This window comes from Athene noctua, unplaced genomic scaffold, assembly GCF_965140245.1.
Source record: "Athene noctua unplaced genomic scaffold, bAthNoc1.hap1.1 HAP1_HAP1_scaffold_31, whole genome shotgun sequence".
Classification (NCBI taxonomy): Eukaryota; Metazoa; Chordata; class Aves; order Strigiformes; family Strigidae; genus Athene; species Athene noctua.
In genome coordinates this window covers 2,505,329-2,526,032 of record NW_027437536.1, presented here as the reverse complement: position 1 = coordinate 2,526,032, position 20,704 = coordinate 2,505,329, and the positions used below count along the sequence as shown (strand labels likewise).

The following is a 20,704-nucleotide window of genomic DNA, read 5'->3' as shown; positions in this document are numbered from 1 at the left end:
TTGGGTGGAATGCAACAGGAAAATGATAACATGAAATTTACTGGGACAGACAAAGGTGCCAGTTATTCTGGCTTGTCAATCTCTGGTATACAAGGGCGGGCCCGCTCCCAGCGACTCTGGAGGCTTCAGCTCCGGGTAGAGGCACCGCGTAGGATTTCCCCCTGCCCGGGCCAGGCTCTGCAAACCCTCGCTGGAACCGGGGCTGCCCGCGGGGCTGGAGGATGTCATCCATCTGGAGAAGGATCTTTTGTACTTGCTGCTCTGACTCTCAGGTAGTGATGATATGACGCATTTCCCTATATTTTCCTCTCGTTGCTTTAGCTGCACTCTTCTGCCTTTTCTTACTGCACATTTTCTCTATTACACTCTTACATTATTTGGTTTTCCCCAGCAAAATACTCCTGCTCTTTTCACTCTGGTGTCTGAGTTTAATTGGTATCCCTAATCAGCAAAATAGGGGGAATCTCCCTGAGCATCCCCAATCCCTGACCTGCATCCACAGACCCCACCAAGCATCCCCCTCAAAATCCCCTCATAACCCCCCTAAAATCCCTACAACTCCCCAAACCCACCTTGTAGCCCCCTACTCCCCCCTAAACTCCCTATGACACCCAAACCCTCTCATAGCCCCGCTAGGACCCCCAAAACCCACCTTGTAGCCCCCCTACACACCCCAACACTGCCTTCTCTCTCTCCCCAGGACAGCCCCAGCCCCAGCCCGGTGGTCAACAGATCCATGACCCCTACAGCCCCCCCCCTGCGGCGGTACAACCCCCACACCCCTGGCGCGGGGATCGAGCAGAGCTCCAACGACTGGGTGACCACCAACATCTACGTGAAGGTCCGTGACACCTACCCGAACAGTCAGGTGGTGGGACAGACCGGCGTCATCCGCAGACTCATGGTGAGACACCCCCGCCCCGGTTCGGGGGGTGCTTTTGGGGCAGGGAGGGGGTAACACACACGGTGATGCTGATTTCCCCCCCTCTTTTTCTGTTTTTGTAGGGCGGGATGTGCGCTGTCTACCTGAGGGACAGCGAGGAAGTGCTGAGCATCTCCAGCAGGCACCTGGAGCCTGTCACTCCCGTCTGCGGCAACAAGGTAGGGCCCCCCCCAGCCCCCCCTTTGTCCTGGGCCCCCCAACACTGCTCCCACCAGCACGTGCTGCTTTGGGGACCTTCTAGATCCCCTCAGGTGCTACCCCAGCTCCGCTGGGACCCCCCACCAGCCTCCTCAGGGCTCACTCTCCCCCCATCTGCACCCCTCCTCTGCCTCAGGTCAAGGTGATCCTGGGGATGCACCGTGAATACACCGGGACCCTGCTCTGCAGGGACCGAGAGTACGGGATTGTCCGCATGGATTTCGAGGACAGTTACAGGATCTTCAGCCTCCACTTCCTCGGCAAACTGATGGAAGATTGAGGGGAGCCCCCTGTGCCCCCCGCCCCCTGCTGCCCCCCGTTCTCTTTGTGTCCCCCCGTTCTCTTTCTCCACACTCCTTTCCCCTGCTCAGTGTCGGCGGTTGGAACGAGGTTTAGTTGTCAATAAAGGCCTGTGGGTGCAGCCGGGGGGATGAACCAGGGCCCCGCGCCCCCCAGGGCTGGGGAAAGGGCGGTTAAATGCCCCCCCGGGGCCGAGAGAGGGTTGCAGCGGGACCCCCGGGGGTGGGGGGTGCTGAGCCGGGACCCCACTGCGGGGCGGGGGGAGAGTGAAGCGGCTTCAGCGCCGGCCGCGCTCATGCTCTGCCCTTACACCCCGCCTCCGCTTCCTCCTCCCATTGGCTCTGCCGCCGCCGGGCCCGCCTCCCCGCCGCCGCCATTGGCCAGCAGCCGCGCCGCCATTGGTGGTCGGTCCTCAGTCCACGCCCCTCCCGCCCCGTCGCCGCTCATTGGCTGGAAGCGGAGGGAGGGGATTGGCTGCGGCAGCCGCGCGTGCGCCCTGTGGCGCGCGGTGCGGGAAGATGGCGGCGGCCTGTGAGTTCCGCGGCGCCCTGGGAGCCCGCCGGGCCGGGCCGGGCCGCCAGCGGCACCGGCGGTACCGAGGCGGTGCTGCGGGAGCGGCTGCGGCGGCAGCAGGTGGGGCCGCGAGGGGACTGAACCTGGGCCTGAGGGGACGGGCGGGCGGGAAGGGGGGGCACGGGACTCCGCGGGTGTCCCCAGCGGTGCCCACCTGTCCCCGGGCTTCTCTGGGCGCCCCGCGCCTGGGCCTGTCTGTCCTCGGGGGTCCCCCGCCCTCCCCGGGAGGCGCCGGCGGTCTCTGACTGGCGCTGGGTGTTCCCAGAGCTCCCCGGCTGTCGCTGGCCATCCTCGGCCACCTCTAGGCCTCCGGGTCTGTTCCCGGGGCCCTCTGGCTGTCCCTGGCCACCCTCGGCCCGGCCAGCACTCCCTGCCTGTCCCCGAGTGTCTCTGGGGCTCTCTGGGCGTCCCTGAGCATCCTCAGACATCCCTGGGGTTCCCTAAAGGTCCCTGGGGCTCTCGGGGTGTCCCTGACCCTGCCCAGAGCTCCTCCCAAGTGTCCCCAGAAGTTCTGGACTGTCCCTGGGGCTCCGCGGATGCCCCTTGCTATCCCCCACCCTCCCCAACTGTCCCCAAGCCCCCCTGAGTGTCCCCAAGCCCCTCCTCCCGCTGTGTGCCCCCCCCCCCCCCCCGTGTCCCCTCACTACACAGGTGACAGAGGGACCCCTGGGACACCCCGCGGGCCTGGAGGAGGATGAGTAGGAAGAGCACAGCCCCCTCCAACCGCGGCAGCCCGAGTTTTTGTGGAGTTTGCGGGGCTGTTCTCGAGGCAGGGGGCCCTCTGCGCCGCGGCGATGGAGAGCGCCGGGCCTTTGCTGAATGCCGTGCCGGCAGCGGGAGGGAAGCCGGGCGCCCCTCGAGTCCCGGCGGTGCCAAACCCACCCCGGCAAAGAGTCAGAGGAAACGCTTGGCTGTCGGCAAACCATTTACTGGGGGATCACTGCGAAAACCGGTGCCGAGAGCGTGTGGCACAGCACATCCTGGGGCACCCCTGGCTCCGCTCTTCTCTCCCGGCGTGGAGCCGGGTGTTGCTGGTCGGGGTGGCTGAAGGTGAGGAAGAGGAGGGTCTCTGGGCAGCTCTTCTCTGCCGGGGGGTTTGCCAGGGTTGCCGCGGTGGCTCAGCAGGGATGTGGGTGTTCCTGGCTCTGTGCCGGGAGGAGTGTGCCAGGCACAGTGGGGGAGTCCCCGTCTGTCCCCTGGGGCCCATCCTTGGGGACAGGGATGGCGCTTGGCCGCTTGGGGTCGCGCCGCGTCACCGGAGCGTCCTGCGGGGAGAAGGATGGGGGGGGGTGAGCGGCACCGTTGCGGAGGCTCTCAGATAAACAACAACCACCAACAATAAAAAATTATTAACACCATTAACTAGCTCTCGGTGAATCACAGGTGCGGATGTCTGTGAGAGGAGAGCAGATCGACTTTCTGGGGTCTAAGGGCAACCCCAAACGCTCTCTCGCTCACCTGACAAGTGAGGGCTCTCACCCTCGAGGACCTGCTCAGGGCAGCGTCCCGACCCAGGGCCCCTCGAGGAGTTTCCTTGGGCAGCATCCCGACCCCAGGGGAGAGGCCTCGACCGCAGCTGCTGCTCCAGGGGACGAGCTCCAAAGGGCTCCCAGGGGACTCCATTTATAGCCAGGTGACTCTGACCTGTAGCCTACAGCGGCTCCCGTTAGCCAAAGGCCCCAGTTACCGCCAAGCCCCGAGAACAGGCAGCCAGGAGCTGCTACGCTTCAGCAGCCAAGAAGCTGCTTTCACTGGGGGGGAACCTGCCACAGGCACCCATGGGTGGCATCCCCACCCCTTGGACCCTGAGCACCCCGGGATTCTGGGCACTCATGGTACGGGGGCACCAGGGACCCCCAGCACCCCTGTAATGGTGGCACCAGGGACCCCGAGCATCCAGGGCCCCAAAGCACCAGGGGGACGCAAAGGCCCCGAGCACCCGGTGTCCCCGAGCACCCACGCCCAGGAGCCCCCCCACGGCTGTACCTCGGCGTGGGACGAGGTGTTCGCTCTGCCAGGCAGGTTCTGCTCCACGCCGCTCCCGGCGACCACGCTGCCGTCGGGGCGGCCACGCTGTTCCCGGCTGCCGGGGGCCCCCGGCACCGTGGAGTTACCGGCCGCGCGCGTTGCCCTGGGCTGGCGCTGATGCTGGGAGCGCCCGGTGCCGTGGCGGGTGGGGACGGGGGCTGGGCAGACGTCCCGCGGGCTCGTGCCGCTGCCGTACCCGTGAGACCCTGCGCGTGATCCAAGAGATGAGCAGGGAAACCCCTGAGCTTCTCCCCTGAGCCCTGGCCAGGCTCGGGGGCAATCTCCTGTGAGAGCCAAACCAGATATTCCCGCTCCAAACAAAGGCGCCGGCTCTCCTGCCGGGCTGATTTTGGGGCTAGAAGGCCGGGCCCGCTCCCAGCGCCTCTGGAGGCCTCAGCTCCGGGCGGAGGCACCGAGTAGGATTTCCCCCTGCCCGGGCCAGGCTCTGCAAACCCTCGCTGGAACCGGGGCTGCCCGCGGGGCTGGGGGCTGGCAGCGGGGGCAAGGGCTGAGGGATCTGCCTTAACCCCTGTGCTCTCTCTCGGGCAGGGATGCTCTGAGGCGTTGCCCTGTGCTCTCCTGGTTGCACTGCTCTCCCTTGTCTCACTCCGTGGGCTCTGTATTATTCCCCACACTCTGGAGTTATTTGCAGCAGAAGACGCCGGCTCTTTCCACTCTGCTGTCGGAGGTTAATCGATATCCCTAATCAGCCAAACAGGGGGACCCGGGGGGGCAGAATGTGTGGGGCCCCCCCAACGCCCTCCCCCATAATCTCTTCCCCTGCTCCTCTTCCTCCTCCTCCAGACAAAGAGCGTGAGGAAGGCAGCGAGAGCGAAGGGGGAGAGGGCAGCGAGGAGGAGGAGGAGGGGGCCGAAGGCTCCGGGAGCAGCAGCGAGCGGGTTGGGGGGGCTCGGCCCTCAGCGAGGAAGAGGATGAGGCCGAAGATGATGAGGAGGAGGAAGGTGGCTGGGGGGACCTCCGGGGGGGGCAGTGACACCGCCCGGGCCGCTCGTGACCGGGAGGAGATTTTGGGCAGCAACAGCGACGAGGAGGAGGGGGAGGAAGAGGAGGAAGAGTCCGGGTGGGGCAGCGAGGGGGGGACCCCGCACAGCCCCCGCCTGACCCCAGCGAGGCCTCGGAGGACTACGAGAGCCCCAGCGACGCCTCCGACTCCTCCAGCGACAGAGCGGCGTGTCCCCCCTCCCCGTTTTGGGGAAAAACCAGGCACTTTGGGGGGTGTTTCTGGTTTTCTCTTTAATAACGTAGTCAGGGTTAGTAGCCACAGCCGGAACTAAAGTTATTCCTAACAACTTGTGTCTAAAATAACGTTTTCTATCGCAGAGGGCCGCGGCGCTGCGGGTACAAAGGGGGGGCGGGGGGCTGTACCGACGGGGGAGGGGTCCTGGGGCATCCCCACCCTGGGGGAGGGGAGGGAAGGGGGGGCATCGCCGTGTCCCTCAGTTTGGGCTGTAAATAATAATGATATTATTAATGCGTATTAATATACGTTAATATCATTTGGGGTACTGATACAGTAATGAAGAGAAAAGGAATAAAAACTGAAAAACCCATCAAAACCGCAAAGATTTGGGATTGTTAAAAATGGTGAAAACCGACAAAAATGGGGGAGAGGGGGTAAAGGGGGGGCAGGGGGTTTCAGTGTTAATCCCCACCGCCCCTCCCCGCCGCTTATTTTGGGGGTGGGGGGGGTGGAACCGAGCGAGACTGGTCATGGAGGGGGTGACACCCCCCCGTGGAGTGGGGGAGGGGTCATGGGGGGAGGGGTCATGCTGGGGACCCCCCTATTTGGGGAGGGGGGCGGCGCCATCAGATGGTGAGGTCTTGTCTGAGCCATCTGCGGGGGGATGGGGGGTGTCAGAGGGTACTTGGGGGGGGCCACATCCCCTTACACCCCTCCCCTCCCCCAAATCCCTTCCTGCCCCCCCCAGCGCCCCCCCCGTGCTCCCCATCCTCCCCCATGTCCCCAAATTCACCCTGTCCCCGTGTGTGTCCCCCATACTCCCTCCTGCCATGGCTCTGTCTCCCCCTGTGCCCCCACCCTGTCCCTGGACCCCCCCCACATCCCCGGACCCCTCTCACATCCCTTTGCCCCCCCGAACCCCCCTCACCGCCCAGCACTTGCTCCACCATGCTGAACAGCGACTCAGGCGTGGGGCTGATCTCCAGGTCCGTGCCGGGGAGGGGACGCTCTGAGGGGGGGCGGAACAGAAACTGGGGTAAGGGGGGGCCCAAGATTTGTACCCGACCCCCCCAACCCTCCTAGGGAGGGGACCAGGCACTCTGAACCCCCCCAAACCTCCCACACCACGACCAGAACATCTTCCCCCGCCCTAGTGGGATGGGGGGTGCGGAGGGGAGGGGGGGAGCACAGGTTCCTCCCCCCACTCAGGAGGTGCCCCAAGGTTTTGTCTTCCCCCCCGCCAAGGTTTGGGGGGGCCCGTGTCCCCCCGCAAGACGTACCCTGGGGGAGGGCGAGCAGGGCCTGGGGCGAGCTGTTGATCGGCACCGAGTGGGAAGGTGCGGAGCAGGCACCCGGCCTGCCACGACCAGGAGCAGAACCACTTCTTCTGTGTCTTTGTGAACGCCTGGGGGGGGACGGGGGCACATGGGGGGGTCACACAGACCTATAGCCCCCCCCCCAAGTCCTACAGCCCCCCAGCCCCCACTCTCCTCTCCTGTACCTCGTGGCTCTGGCACTGCTCCAGGAGCTGGAGGTAACTGATGATGTTCTCCTTGTCCGGCCGCGACGTCAGGAACTGGATGCAAACTGGGGAGTGTCGGGGGTCAGGGAGGGACCCAGACACCCTGATTCCACACACACAGCCCCCCAGAACCATGGGACCCCCCCAAAAAAAGGAACTTGTGTGGGGGGGGTATCTCACCTTTGCCCATGACACGGATGAACAGCCTCACGACGTCCTTCTCAGGTAGGGGGGCTGTGGGCGCTTCGGCGTTGGTGGCCCATGGGGGGGCCCCGTCAGAGGTGTCGTTTCGGGGGGGAGCGGCCCGGGGGCGCTGAAAGGCTTTAATGGGGGTCACTATGATCTTTTGGAGCTCCTGAAGCACCGAACACAGGTTTCCCCCCGATAGGACGTACTGTGGACAGTGGGGGGGAGTGTCAAGGAGTGGGGGGAGAACGTGGTGACTGAGGGGGAGATCAGGGACACACACCCCAAACCCCCCACCCCCAGTCCTGGGGACACAGGGAGGGGTGACCAGGGACATCTTGTGCCACTGCTGGGGACACGGGGAGGAGTATCAGAGATGTGGGGTTCCCCCCAGGGATCTGAGGACAGGGGACACCCTGTGCCAGCCCTGGGGACATGAGGGACACTCTGGGTCACCCCTAGGGATGTGAGGGACATGGCAGACACTCTATGCCACCCTCGGGGACACCCTGTGCCACTCTTGGGGCACTGGGACACGGGGGACACCCTGTGCCATCTCTGGGGACATGACGGGGAGGAGGGACACCCTGTGACACCCTTGGCAACACCGGAATGTGGGGGACACACTGTGCCACGCCTGGGGACACAAGAGAACAAGGACACCCCGTGCCAGCCCTTGCGCTGCAGAAGGGGACATGGGCCACCCAGGGGCCACCTCTGAGGACCTGAGGGCCTCCCCGAGGCCACCCCAAGGGACCCGAGGGCCACCCTGTCACCGTCCCACCTTCTCAAGCGCCCTGAGGACGTTCGGCCGCTCCTGCAGGTTCTGGATGTTTGACAAGGATCTTCTGCCGCGCACGCCTGGGGACATTCTGCGGGGACAGGAGGGGACAAAAAGGGTCAGAGTGACCGGGGAGGGGGGGACTGTGTCTCCTCTTTCATTTGGGGACATGGCGGGGGACGGGGACACCCCGTGTCACCTGTGACTAGAGGTGATGCTCTGTCAGCGTCATCATCTCCTCGTACGTCATTTGGGAGAAAAGCGCCGTGTATTTCTGCAGCCCCAGGTACTTCAGCCAGGAGGGGACATCTTGGGGGGACACAGGAGTGTGACACAGGGTGGCAGGTCCCTATGAGCCCCCCCACCCCCAAACGGCCCCCCAAACCCCACCTTTCATGCCGCTGCCCTCCTCCTCGAAGGTGTTGCGGCCGCCGGCCTGCTCCTCGGTCTGTTCGCTGCCCCAAGAGGCCACGCTGCTCTGGGATAGCAGGGGGGCGTGGTCCTCACAAGGGGGGTGGGGGGGCACGGGGACAGGGGTTTCATCACCCCCCCACACCCATTCGGGTCCCCCTCCTTGGGCACTGCCGGGCACCAGCGAGAGGGAGGGCTCCAGCGGGCTGGGGTGCAGCTGGGAGGGCAGAGCTGGGGGGAGAGGAGGGGGGGGGGGGGGGGGGAGGGCGTGGGCAGGGGTCCCCTCTGCGGGACACCCCCCCAAGTCCCCTGTGGCCATCTCGGTCCCCTTAATGTCCCCCCAAGTTCTGTCTGTCCCCTACATTTCCCCCGCAACCCGTCCAGCCCATCCTCAATCCCTGTCCCCGCCCAGCACCTCCCTGTCCCCCCTCCCACCCCTCCTCACCCTCAATGTCCCTTCTCAGCCCTTAATGTGCCCCCCCCAGACCCCTTCCCGCCCCCTCTGTCCTCTCAATTCCCCCCCAGACCCCTTCCCGCCCCCTCTGTCCTCTCAATTCCCCCCCAGACCCCTTCCCGCCCCCTCTGTCCTCTCAATTCCCCCCCAGACCCCTTCCCGCCCCCTCTGTCCTCTCAATTTCTCCCCAGACCCCTTCCCGCCCCCTCTGGCCTCTCAGTTTCCCCCCCAGACCCCTTCCCGCCCCCTCTGTCCTCTCAATTCCCCCCCAGACCCCTTCCCGCCCCCTCTGTCCTCTCAACTCCCCCCCAGACCCCTTCCCGCCCCCCCGCCGGCCCCACTCACCTGCTCCCCCCGGCCCGCTGCTGCTGGTGGGGGGGTACAAGGGCGGGTGCCTGTTCTCCTCAGGAGCCGCCGCGGACCGGGACGGCCCCGACTCGGTGGCTGCATCTTCGGGCCCCTCGAGAGGAGGTGGTGGCCCTCGAGCAGCACCGGGGCACGAAGGCTCCATCGGGGGGTCGCCGCCGGCACCGGGCAAACGCTCCTTACTGGCGCAGCCGGAGAGCCAAGGCTCTGCGGCCGTCCCGGGGGGTGGCAGGGTGTGTCTGAGAGCCTCGCAGAGGGGCTGGCTCTCCTACAGGCAGAGCTTGTTCTTGATCCCGGACGCCAAGATAAAAGTGACTGTTTCATGTCGCTGGCCTTGACGTTGGTGCTGCCAGGGCGCAGGAGGGGGCGGGGGGCCAGAGAGAGCTACTCCTGCCTCGGCCGGCTCCTGCGGCCACGGGCTGATGCCACCTGCAGCAAAAGAAAGGGGACAGGGAGGAGACTGAGGCTGCGTCCCTGTGCAATCGCGTGGGGAGGTGGGGGGAACGCGGGGCTAAACCCTGATGGATTGGTCGACTGATTCTCAACCCCCCCAGTCCCTCTCTGACCGGCAGCTCTCCAGCCACTCCTCCCCCAGGCTGTAGCCCTGCTGGGGCTGTTGTGGCCCAAGGGCAGCCCCCGGCATTTGCCCTCGGTGAAACTCCCCCAGCTGGGCTCAGCCCATGGCTCCAGCCTGGCCAGGTCTCTCTGCAGAGCCTCCCCACCCTCGAGAGACCAACACCCCCACCCGGCTGGGTGTCACCTGCAAACTGACCGCGGGGGCACTCGAGCCCCTCGTCCAGCTCATCAGTGAAGGTGTTAAACAGGAGCGGCCCCAACACCCAGCCCTGGGGGATGCCACTGGTGGTAAACTGGAGTTAACTCCCTTCCCCACAGCTCTTTGGGCCCGGCCAGCCAGCCAGGCTTTTACTCGGGATTTTATCTCCTCCTCTGCTCGGCTCCCTTCAAATATGACTTTTTGTGGCAACACACAAACTCTGTGCTCACCCTCCCTTCTCTCCTGCACCCACTGTACCAAGTCCATCTTGCTTCCCGTCCTCCCTCCTTTTCCCACAGAAGCCCGCCGTGCCCCTTGGCACCACGAAACTGGGTCAGTATTGACAGAATGTTGATTGGACTCCAGCCCCACCCGCTCACCCCGACCTACCACCACAAATAGCCCCCCAAGCCTGCACCCAACTTGGAGGGACGACCACCCGACACCAAAGCGGAGGGACAGACCCACGGGTTCGTGCTCTCGCCCCCCCAGAGGGGGCTACGCCCAGTGCATCCGCGGGAACTGTGTGTGTGGGACTGCAATCGTTCCGGGTTGGGTTTTCTCGGTTGCTGTAGTGCTCTAGAGCCAACCTGCAGCTTGTGCGTTTATCACAGGCAGCCTCAGGGAACCTGTCAACGCTGCATGAAAACAAACCGTGCTATCCGTGAATCTGACTGTTTCTCCTGAGTGCCCGCTGGGGCTGGCTCGGATCAGGGTCCCAGTCCCGACTGGTATATTAATACCAATTTCATGTCACACCTATTAAGGGACAAGTCCAGCCGCCCCTCGCCCCTCTGATCTCTGAGGACCGGCCAGAACGCAAGGGGATTTCTCTCTTACCAAGTGAGCTCTTACCCTAAAGGCAACACCGGTAAACGGGGGGACCCCCCGGACCTACCCGGAGGGGGTGCTGGGGCTGTTGGGGTCCCAGGCGCCGCTCTGGGCGGGCGTGCGGCTGCCGTCGGGCAGCGGCGTCTGCGAGCCGTAGTGCGGCGTGCGGCTGCCTGCCAGGGCCCCGGCGGCTCCGTCAGCCCCCCCGAGCCCCCTCTGGCTGGGGGGAACCCAAGAGTCCACCCCCCAAGTACCTGTTACCTGGGGCACCAGGGACCCCCCAGCACCCATGATCTGGGGCACCAGGGACCCCAAGTCCTTCTGACTCTCACCCAAAATTCGGGTTCGCTTTTATCCTTCGTGCTGGTGCCGTCACCACCCTGCGCTTCGACCGGCACTGCCACAACGCTGACGCCGCCGATTTTAGACGCCGCCGGTGACGGTTTTGTTGCCGTACGGCTACCGGCGGCGTTCCTGCGACCCGGTCGCTGGGTGGCTGCGGTGACGGGGACCGGTTTGGTTTCCGAACTGGTGGCTTTCGCCTTGACGGTCCCTCCCGGCTCAGAGCTTTCCTTAGGGGGAGGTTTGGCGAGTTTTTTTAGGACGCCAGCGTACTGGAGCACGGAGCAGTCGTCGTCGCTCTCGGTGGCTTTGTCCCCATCAGTCCCCAAGGCATCGCCCAGTCTGCTGAAGACCCCCGCGGGCTGGGAGACAAGGTGAGAGGAGCCCGTCAGCACCCGCACCCCCATTTACCCTCCCCTGCCCCTCTGCCCCCCGAATTCTGCCCCTGGGATGGAGACCAGATGGATACCAGCCCTCTTGGGATGTAACGATGCAAAATGCTGCCTGCGGCAATTAATGACTAGGCTATAAAGCAGGTCTCTGCATCACCCGTAACATCATATTCCCTCGGATTTGTCTCGAGGGGCTGAGTCTGCAACTTGTTTTACACCCCCAAGACTTCCGTGCTGAGCTTTTTGGCTCCAGAGGAGAGAAAAAACCTCCTGTATCCCCCCCACATTAAAGGGGTCAAAATAGCAGCGCAGATGAGGATCACCCAGGGATTGGGGATCCACTTGCCTTTGGTGGCTCCCTCCTGCTTTTCCCAGGGGTTCCCCACCACTGCCCCGTTATTTCAAGGCTCCTTCAGCCCTTCCGCTGCGAGCGGGAGGCTGCAAATCCCGATATAATCCTGGGGGAGAGGACCCTGATGCCGGGATCCTGGTGGGGTTTGGCCCAGCTGCCGAGAGCGACGGCTACACGGAGCCGCAGCTGAAAACCCACGTCCTCTCACCTTCCCTCCTGTGGCCGTGTCCGCTTTCGCCTCGGCTCCCAGCCGGTCGAAGACAGATGTCCTCTGCAGACCTGCAGTTTTCAGGAGAACGTGGGGTTTTGGAGGTTTCCCTAGAAAATGAAGCTCTGCCGGGTCAGCGCCGAGGGCTCGCGGCTTTTCTTTTTTCTTGCCCTACCATTGGGGCACCAGCAAAATAAAATTCACTTGTCAAAAGCGTGCAGATGGCCACCCGTCCCCTCCTTCCTAAGGCTTAAACGGGCGCGAGTGGAGCCTTTACAGCTTGTGGTCAGTTAATATCTCCTTGGCATAACACAACTGCTGCCCAGTCGCTCTCTGGATGCGAAAATCCTCACGGGATTCGTAACGACAGGCTAATTTGGGGCTCAGCTGGGCTTCTGGAAGGGAAAATGAACATCAACCCCCCCAAAGGCTGGTACCTTTGGCCGCTTGCTGTTGCGGGATTTTCTTCGTCCTCGGCGTGGTGCCCCGGGCACGTTGATGATGTATTTCCCTTCCATTTCCGCCGTCACCCGCCGGCGTTTTACCGGGACCGTTGGACGTTCTCCTGCCGTGTCGCATAATCCTGGGGGGACGAAGGAAAAGCGAATCGAGAGCTCTCGTCGCAAGGAGCCTCAGGGGGTGGGAGGGTTTTACGAGCGCTTGGGCACCATCCTGGGCTGGAGTGAGCTCTGAGCCTGGCACCAACAGAGCTCCCCCAGCACCGGGCTCTGCAAACACCCTCCCCCCGCCTCTAGCTGCCCCCAGCCGCAAAATCACAGAATCCTTTGGCTGGAAGGGACCTTAAAGGCCACCCACCCCCTACCGTGGGCAGGGACGGCTCCCACTCGACCAGGCTGCTCCCTCTGCTGTCCAGCCTGGGCGGGGGCACCCACAGCTGCTCCGGGCAGCCCGTTCTGTGTCCCACCAACCTCCCCGGCAAGAGTTTCTGATGGAAAACTCCCCTCTTCCACTTTCACACCGCTCTCCCTCGGCCTGTCTCTGCACCCTCTGATAAAAAGCCCCCCCGCCCTGTCCTGCAGCCCCCTGCAAACACGCAAAGGCTGCTTTAAGCTCTGGCCGGAGCCGCCTCCTCTCCAGGCTGAACCACCCCGGCTCTCTCAGCCTGTGCTGGTACGGGAGGTGCTCCAGCCCCCCCAGTCCCCCTCACAGCCTCCCCTGGCCCCGCTCGCCTGGGATCCCTTCTCTCTGGAGCATCAACCTGCCCCGCTCAGCTTGAGGTCACCCCCAAACTGGCTGCGGGTGCACTTGATCCCACTCTCCGTGTCCCCACTGACAGGGCTCAAACAAATGAATTTCTGACAGTTATTGAGACTAAACTGGGATGTGATATACGAAAACTTTGATTGTGCTTTGCTTCGTATGGTTCTCAAGTCGAGTTTCTCCTCAGCTGCTTCCCGAGGTCCCTTTAGGTAAGGTTTAGGTTTAGGTCTGTTGAGGTAAGGTTGAGACGCTCGTTAGGCTCCCTACGGAAATCCCTGAGAGCAGACTCAAGGCCTTCAGTGGACACCTGCGCAACTCCTAGAATGGGCAAACTAAGATAAGGGGGCTCGAACAAAGAGACACAGAGACCCTGTTCTAGGGAGGGTGATTCTGCTGATTGAGGAAGGAGACACCTGGACTTGACTTCAAACACCGTGAAGAAGACTACTTACTTCTTCCCTCGACTACCAAAGACCCCCACCCTGTTTTCCCTACACATGCTCGGACTATGTGAATGAATTCTGGGCACTCATTATCATAAAACACCCCCTTCCAGGAAAGCTAATGAATATGCATGATCTGTGTGCATATAAACAGATGCCCCTTACTAATTTCTGGGAGGCCTCATGGTGGACAATCCCCGGGGCGATCCCAGTGCCACTAACCAGGAATACCTGCTTAACAGTACAAAGATTTGCTGTTCCAGTCTATTTCTTTGTTTGAGCAGCAAAGCTGTTAAATCCTACCGGTCCCAGTAGGGACCACTGAGGGACTCTGCCCCCAGACACCTTGCTGGAGCGCAGCCAGGCAGCCGAGGCCTCGCCCGCTGAGGGGACCACCCCTCAAATCCCTGTCTCTCCATTTCAGAGACAAGGGTGCTGCGTGCTTGGCTCACAAACCCACCGCCGGACCCAAAGGGGCTGTTAGAATTTGACTGGGGGGCCCCTGAGCAGGAAACACAAAGCAAAAAGCAGCTTGTGGCGTTGCTCCCGCCGGGATCCGTCGCCCCTCCCTACCTGCCTTCGCGGCGGCCGGTGCGTTGGAGACGGGGACGGAGATCGAGGAGGCGTGGGGCCGCTGCGGGAGCGGGGCGGCGGGAGGCGAGTCTCTGCTCAGGCTGGCGGCGATCGTCCGGCTGGCGGCTGCAAGGGGGGCAGCGCAGTGAGGGCGAGCTCTGGGACCGCGGGGGCTTGGGCGAGCGGGACAAGCGTCCATCTCGTCAGCTGAATTCAGGAGGGGTCCTTCCCCCGGGAGCGCGCGGAGGGCAGCCATCCTCTGAGCCCTTCCTTTGGAAGGGAATTACGTTAATCGTGCAAGGGGATTTCACCTCCCAGAAACCTCCCCCCCGCACTCAGCGCTACCGGCGCTGCGGCGCAGCTCGGCTTGAACGTCGGGGGAGCTGGGGCAGAGCCGTTCGGTGGCCGCCTTGCGCATCTCCCGGAGGAAAAAACCACGGGGAAGGGTTCTCCCCCCTCAGGCTGTGGGGAGGCGAACAAGAAGGCTCGAGGCAAAACTCTGCTGCTGAACGAGCCGGCAAGACTTCCCCGTACCTGCCTGCACACGACTCGGGCATGTCTGAGGATGGCAGTGATGTCTCCCACCTCTCTGATGCCCACTTCATTCATCATCTCCTTGTTCAGATCCACCAACATGTTCTTTTGGATCCTGCAGCGAGGAAAGACCTGGCTTAACGAGGTCTCCCCTCGTTACGAGCTCTGTTAATTAGGCCCAGAGTGAGGGGCACCACGATAGCCACAGCACAGGTTGGGACACCACCACCCTCCTAGAAACAACTCTGATAATGATGGGGAAGCTCAGCGCAGGCGAGCAACTCATGTCACTAATTAAGGAGCGGGATAACGAGTTAAGTCCTTCCTTCCCCCTCGGGAGGGGGATCTTTCGGTGCCGTTTTCCCCACCGTGACGCGGTGTAAAGGTGCCCCCTCACCTGTTATCCACAAACGCGACGGCCGGCCTGGGGGCACCCCGGCTTCCGGGGAAAACTGCATCCGTTCGGATGTCGCTGAAAAAAAGCCCCAGAAAAGGGAAAACGAGGTGGCCACGGAAGAGGGGGTGGGCGGCCGCCTGGCTTTGGGCGGGCACCGGCCGAGAGGCTCATTCCGGGCCTCCGCAGCTGTCGCCGTGCCGTTAGCGGGATGGGGAGGAAAACGGCTCCCGGGCTGGCGGGGGCGGGGAGGGGACGGTCTCCCGGAGGAAAATACCCAAGCTGGGGGGCTGAGAGCAACTCGGGGCCATTTTGGGCGGCGGAGGGGGAGGAGGGCGGCAGGGCAGAGAGGGAAACGTCCCTTCCCCACCGTGCCGGAGCCCGTGGCGCAGGAGCCAGCGGCCGCGGGGCCGGGCGGCGGGGCCGGGAGCAGCCTGCGGGGAGAGAGCGGCGGGGCGGCCCCTCTGAGGGCCGGCAGGCAGGCCCGGGGCTGCTGCCGCCCCCCTGCCCGCAGCCCTGCCCGCTCCTCCCGCCCCACGGCCTCTCCTCTCCCTCCTGCCCCTCGGCCCACACCCCCTCCCTGCCCCTCACCTCTCCGCTCCCGCCGCCGGGCCCGGCCCCACCGGAATCCCCCCTCGGGGAGCGCCGCAAGGGACGGCCCCGCCAGGACTCACCCGGCGCCGCCAGCCGAGGGCGGGCAGGGGAACGGGCAGGGGCGCCCCCTCGAGCGCCGGAGGACCGGGGGGGCCCCCGCGGGCTGTTGGCAGCCGCCGCCGCGGACGCCGGGGCCCTCGGGACGGGGGGGGACGGGGCGCAGCGGGCACCCCCGGCAGCCGCAGCCTTGCGCGGGGCCCAGACCTGGCCCGAGACATGTCCCTGGCGCTGAACCCGGGCCTAAAGATGGCCCTGGCCCTGAACAAGCCCTGAAGATCCCGCTGCCCCTGCCCCTGGCGCTAAACCCGGCGCTAAACATCAGCCCTGAGCCCCCGATCCGGCCGGGCCGGGGGGGTGACGCCAGAGCGAGCTTAATGCCCCTCTAGACCCAACGGCCCCAGCGCTAACGCCCTCCCCCAGAGAGGGCAGGGTGTGGGGGGAGCGGAACCTTGGGGCTGAGCACCCGCTTTCTGGGGGGGCCCTGAGGCGCGAGGGTGGGGTCCCCGAGGGGTGGCGGGCTCTGCGCCCCAGAATTGGGGTGTCCCGCCCTACTGCCGGGGGTACCGGCCCCGGTGGCGGAGGAGGGAGGAGCAGACCCTTCCCCTCCCTGCCCCAAACAGGCTGGGGCACGGGAACACCCCGATCCCGTCAGCCGGCCGGGAACGTCTCTGCCCCGGCCGGGTTTGGGCTCTGTTCCCTTCTCCGTAGCCCAAAAGTCCCAGCTGTGCTGCCCCCGGGGGGGATTCGCCTGTCCGGGAACGTCAGGAGAAATGGGTTTGTTCTGTGCCAGCGTCACGCCGGGATGAAGCCCAGCGGCACCTCCAAGCAGCTCCGGGGCTGGCGACACCCCGAGACCCCAAACCGAGGCCGGAGTTTTCCCGCTGGGTCTCTGGGGCCTCCCGGCCCCGCGCGGCTCCTGCCCTCGCCCCGATCGCTGCCCCCTTCCTCGCGGCTCCGCACGCCCTCGGCAGGGCCGGCCCAGCCCCCGGGGCCGGGGGTTTAGTCCCCAGGTCAGTTAAGCTCAGCTCCGCGCCCACAGAGAGCGGAACAGAAACAGCAAAAGGCTTTTGAACAGGATCCGCGGGGGCGAGGAGCCGGGAAGAGAAAACCCGCCGGGGGCTTGGACGCGGCGGCGTTTCGGCAGCAAAACGTTTGAAATAATCTCACCCCAAACCCCGCCGGGAATGCCAAACGCTCCCCCCCCGCAATGAAACTGAAATTACCCCTTTTCGCAGCCAGCCCGGGTCAGCCAACGACGCAGCGACGCTGCTCGGTTCCTCTCGGCATCGCTCCTCGGAGCTGCGTCCCGCGGGGCTGTTACTGGTAGGAAACAGATGAAAATCTCTCTTTTTTAATGATTTCTTATACATGACCGAGATCCTAGAAATAAGCAATCAATGGCCATCGTGATTCCGCAGAAGAGACTCGGAATCAGTAAACTGCCGTGAGGCTGCAGGTGCTCCGCTAGTCTGAAGTCACAGAGCCACGCTGTGCTGCTCGTTCGTCCCCTGCACAGCCCGAGCACGGCTGGCCAAAAACCCCGCCCAGGTAATCCTGGGTGAGGACGGACGGGTGGACACCTTTCCTTTAGGCATGCTTAAGCTGATTATACTATTTTAACTGAGACAGGCACAAGAAATGGGTGACAATCCAAGCGTCTGGCTTTAATGCTTTTAAAGGTTCTAAGATTAACTTCTCAGAAATGGGAAATGTTAAACGGAACATCGAGGAACGGTTGCGGGAGACAGACCAAGAAAAGAGGGTTGTTTGAAGCCGGGTGACTTGATGGCCCTGAAACGGCCCAACAGACCGTGTGATCAGGGGCAGAGCCACAGACAAGAAAGGACTCGCTGCCTGGTGGGGATTTCTGGGCATTTTTGATCACTGAAAGAACAGAGCATTGAAACGTCAAGGGAACTGCGGTGGACTTTGTACGATGTGATGGTTTAGAGTCCCGATGTAAGGAGGAGCAGGGACTGATCAGCTCGTAGGTCAGCTCGTAGTGGGGCAGGTTGATGCTGCTCTGGTCGGTGCAAAAGACGTTTCCATCCGAAGCGTCTGGGAATGAAAAGGTTCAAAGGCGTCGGGGATTTCAAGGGTGCTGACGAGAGCCCGGAGGCCAAGGGCAGCTCAACGTGAGCGCCGGTCCCTGGTTTATCCGGGCTCTGAACGAAGTGTTGGGAAGCAAAGGCTTTGCCCTCGGGATATTCGGGGTGAGGCGGCAGCTGGAGTCCAGGTAAGTGCAGAACACGTGTGTGATGATCTGGAAGCAGAAAAACAAACCTCGCTTTAGCGTCCTTAGAAATACAGCAGCTTCCTTGCCATAATCGTGGCTGTCCGTGACAGTTTTGGCGAGTGCAACGCTGGCTCAGCCCCGGTGTGTTCAGGAGCCCGAGGCAGTTTGACGCTTAAAGCGGAGATTCCAGCGGGCCGGCACGCCACGGCCGTGCAGGCAGGTTTGTTTTGTCCAGCAGCGAAACAGCCCCAGTCACAAGGCGATAAACTGAGGCTGCGCGTCAGCAGCTCGGTTCCCCCAGCAGCAACTTTATCCCGGCACCCTGCAGAATTTGGCCAAGGCACGGCTTTAGCAGATTTCGGCCACGAACTCCAAGCAAACTGTTTTAGCGACGGGTCCTGCGCTGCCTGCGAGGCTTCGGCTCAGAAGGGCAGCTGGAATCCAGTGACAGCAAATCCCTCCTTGTCCCTCACGAAAGGCCAAACAAAAATCACTGGAAAAACCTGAGCTGGCCACAGGTCTTATTAAGAATGCCAAAATTTTGAGATAAAGTGGTAAAACGAGGAAACCACGCTGAGGCCTGCTGTTGGTGGCTTAACCCTTCCCGGGGAGGTCTCAACATTTTCTGTGGGCAACATCACCCAGTGATCTGTAATCTGGTACTTGCTGGGCTCGTTCTATACAACGGGGTCTGTTTCACAGAAAACACAAAAGAGTTCCTCTGGGCTAAATGGCCAAAGTCTCCAGAAATCTGGGAGATGCGCCTGGGAAAGCAGAGCGTTGTATTGCCTGCAGGGTGAGCGACAAAAGGGCGAAATTCCATTTTTTCTTATTCTTACAGTGATTGTCTCGAGTCACTGAATGTCAGAACTTCATGGCAAGTGTTTCTTTTCATCTGTTGGGTCAGAACTTCTGTCCCAGGATTGCTGGAAGTTTCACTCCGGGGTGCCCTCCTCTCTCTCTTCATCTCTGAACACTTGGAGCTGCTCACCCCGCTGTGGGGCAAGACACCGAGAGCTGCTCCGTGGCCAGTCACTGTCAAATATTCCATCATCTTCACAAACTGAAAATCAAACCCTGTGTCACGACTGGTTTTGTACAACTGCAGCTTCAGCAACTGACTCTCGTGATACCTTTGTCAGCAAAGCTGTGAAGCTCTGACGGTCACACCTCCTGTTATATTCATATTAATTAAAAACATCAACCCGCCGCGTTTTATATTTCAAATCCAAAACTAAAGGCTGTGGGCAGCGGGGGGGGAGGAAATACAACATCCCCAGCCCCTCCCCGCAGCCGCCACTGCCGCGATTTGGCCAGAAAAGCGCTTGGAAAATGGCAAAAATCCCCAACGAAACGAACACACACACACAGAGGGAAAAAAAAATAAAAATTGAGTTAAACCTGCCTGTGGGACATCGACAGCGTCTGATCGTTCCGCGGCGGTGACGGGGTGCGGGGCTTTGGGGGTGGGGGCTGCGGGGAGCGTTCTGTACAGCGGGGCCTCCGGCTGCTTTACGAGTAGAATAAAAAATGGGAATTTTCCAATTATTTGGGGGTTTTTGTGAAGGTTGGGAAACGGTGAGATCCCGGCGGGGGGCTCCCCCATGGGAACCGCCCTCACCCCCCGCACCGCCCCCCAATTAAAAACGCGGCGCTGCTAACGAAGTCGGCGCCGAACTGGGCCCGGGGGCAGCCACCTCTTTCCCTGCAGGTTTTTACCAAAATTGGAGGAGTTGTTGGTTTTTTTTTTACCAAAATTGGGGGGTGGGGGTGGGGTGGGGTGTAGCAAAGTCGAAGGGGTTTGATTTTTCAAAAAACTGTTGTTTGGGGCTTTTTTTTTTTTTTTCCTACAAAATTTGAAAGGTTTCATTGTGGTTTTCTCTTTTATCAAAATTGGAGGGTTGTAGGAGTTCTTTTACCAAATTGGATGGGTTTTTTTGTTGTTTTTTTTTTACCAAAACTGGAGGGTTTTTGGGTCAGGATTTTCTACCAAAATTTGAAGGGGTTTAGGGGAGGGGTGTGTGTTACCAAAATTGGAGGTTTGGGGTTTTTTTTACCAAAGTTGGAGAGGGGACTGTGTGTGTTTAACCAAAACTGGACATTGTTAGAGGGTTTTATTTTTTTACCAGAATTGGAAGGTTGTGGGGGACTTTTACCAAATATGGCAAGGTTTGCGAGTTTTTTCCTAACAAAACTGGAGGGGGTTTTGGGGGGCTTTTACCAAAATTGGAGGTTTTTCTTTTTTTAACCAAAACTGGAGGGGTTTGTGTGGCTGGCAGAACTGCCCTCCTGCCTTGTTAGCAATTTTATTAATAATTTTTAAGGCATTAAATGGGGAGGGCGTCGCCCCCCATCCTCCGACTTAGGGGACACCCCCCCCCGGGACTTGGGGGGTTCGGGCCCGATCCTGCCCCCCCGGAAGCCGAGATGGGGAGAAACCCTCCAAAAACGGCTCTCGGGGGGGGTGGGGGTGCGGGCGTTAGGTGACATGGGGCTCTCCCCTCGCTTTTGGGGTGCTCCCCGCCCGCGCTAATTAGCTCTTCCCTGGTCTGTGGTAATTAGCGATGGACTGGGGGGTAACTGGGCGCACTGGGCTGAGGTTAGGGGGCGATATAGGGGGCACTGTGCTGGGTTTATGGGGGATGCTGGGAGGATTTAGAGGAATACTGGTGAAACCGGGCAGAGCTGGCTGCAGGGTGTGTCTGTGGGGGGGTTACTGGGAGTACTGGGAGGCACGGGGTGGGGGACAGCGGGAGCTGTTGAAGCACACTGGGGGCACTGGGAGC

The 20,704-nt window shown here is 62.1% G+C and overlaps 1 protein-coding gene across 2 annotated transcripts; it reads right to left on the bottom strand.

The window, feature by feature from the left end:
• Positions 1-10,411: 10,411 nt before the first annotated feature.
• On the bottom strand, positions 10,412-16,057 carry LOC141974110 (uncharacterized). Of its 2 annotated transcripts, XM_074933404.1 has the most exons (7): positions 15,620-16,057; positions 15,032-15,106; positions 14,101-14,226; positions 13,202-13,312; positions 12,301-12,446; positions 11,864-11,934; positions 10,412-11,273 (listed from the first exon to the last, which is right to left on the bottom strand). In XM_074933404.1, the coding sequence occupies exons 1-7, from the start codon at positions 15,898-15,900 to the stop codon at positions 10,827-10,829; spliced, it is 1,257 nt and encodes a 418-aa protein (XP_074789505.1). In that variant the 5' UTR covers positions 15,901-16,057; the 3' UTR covers positions 10,412-10,826. The 2 variants fall into 2 exon arrangements, with proteins under 2 accessions (XP_074789505.1, XP_074789506.1); XM_074933405.1 differs by lacking the exon at positions 15,032-15,106 and having other exon boundaries at positions 11,864-11,973.
• Between the last annotated feature and the right edge of the window lie 4,647 nt (positions 16,058-20,704).

Bases quoted from the DNA above. Each gene is read 5' to 3' on its own strand.
- LOC141974110 (XM_074933404.1), bottom strand. From the start codon at position 15,900: ATGTCTCGGGCCAGGTCTGGGCCCCGCGCAAGGCTGCGGCTGCCGGGG. The intron at 13,313-14,100 runs GTAGGGAGGGGC...TTACCTCAACAG, and splicing joins ACCGGCCGCCGCGAAGGCAG to ACCTAAACCTAAACCTTACC. The intron at 11,274-11,863 runs GTGAGAGGACGT...CTTGTCTCCCAG, and splicing joins ACACGGCCACAGGAGGGAAG to CCCGCGGGGGTCTTCAGCAG.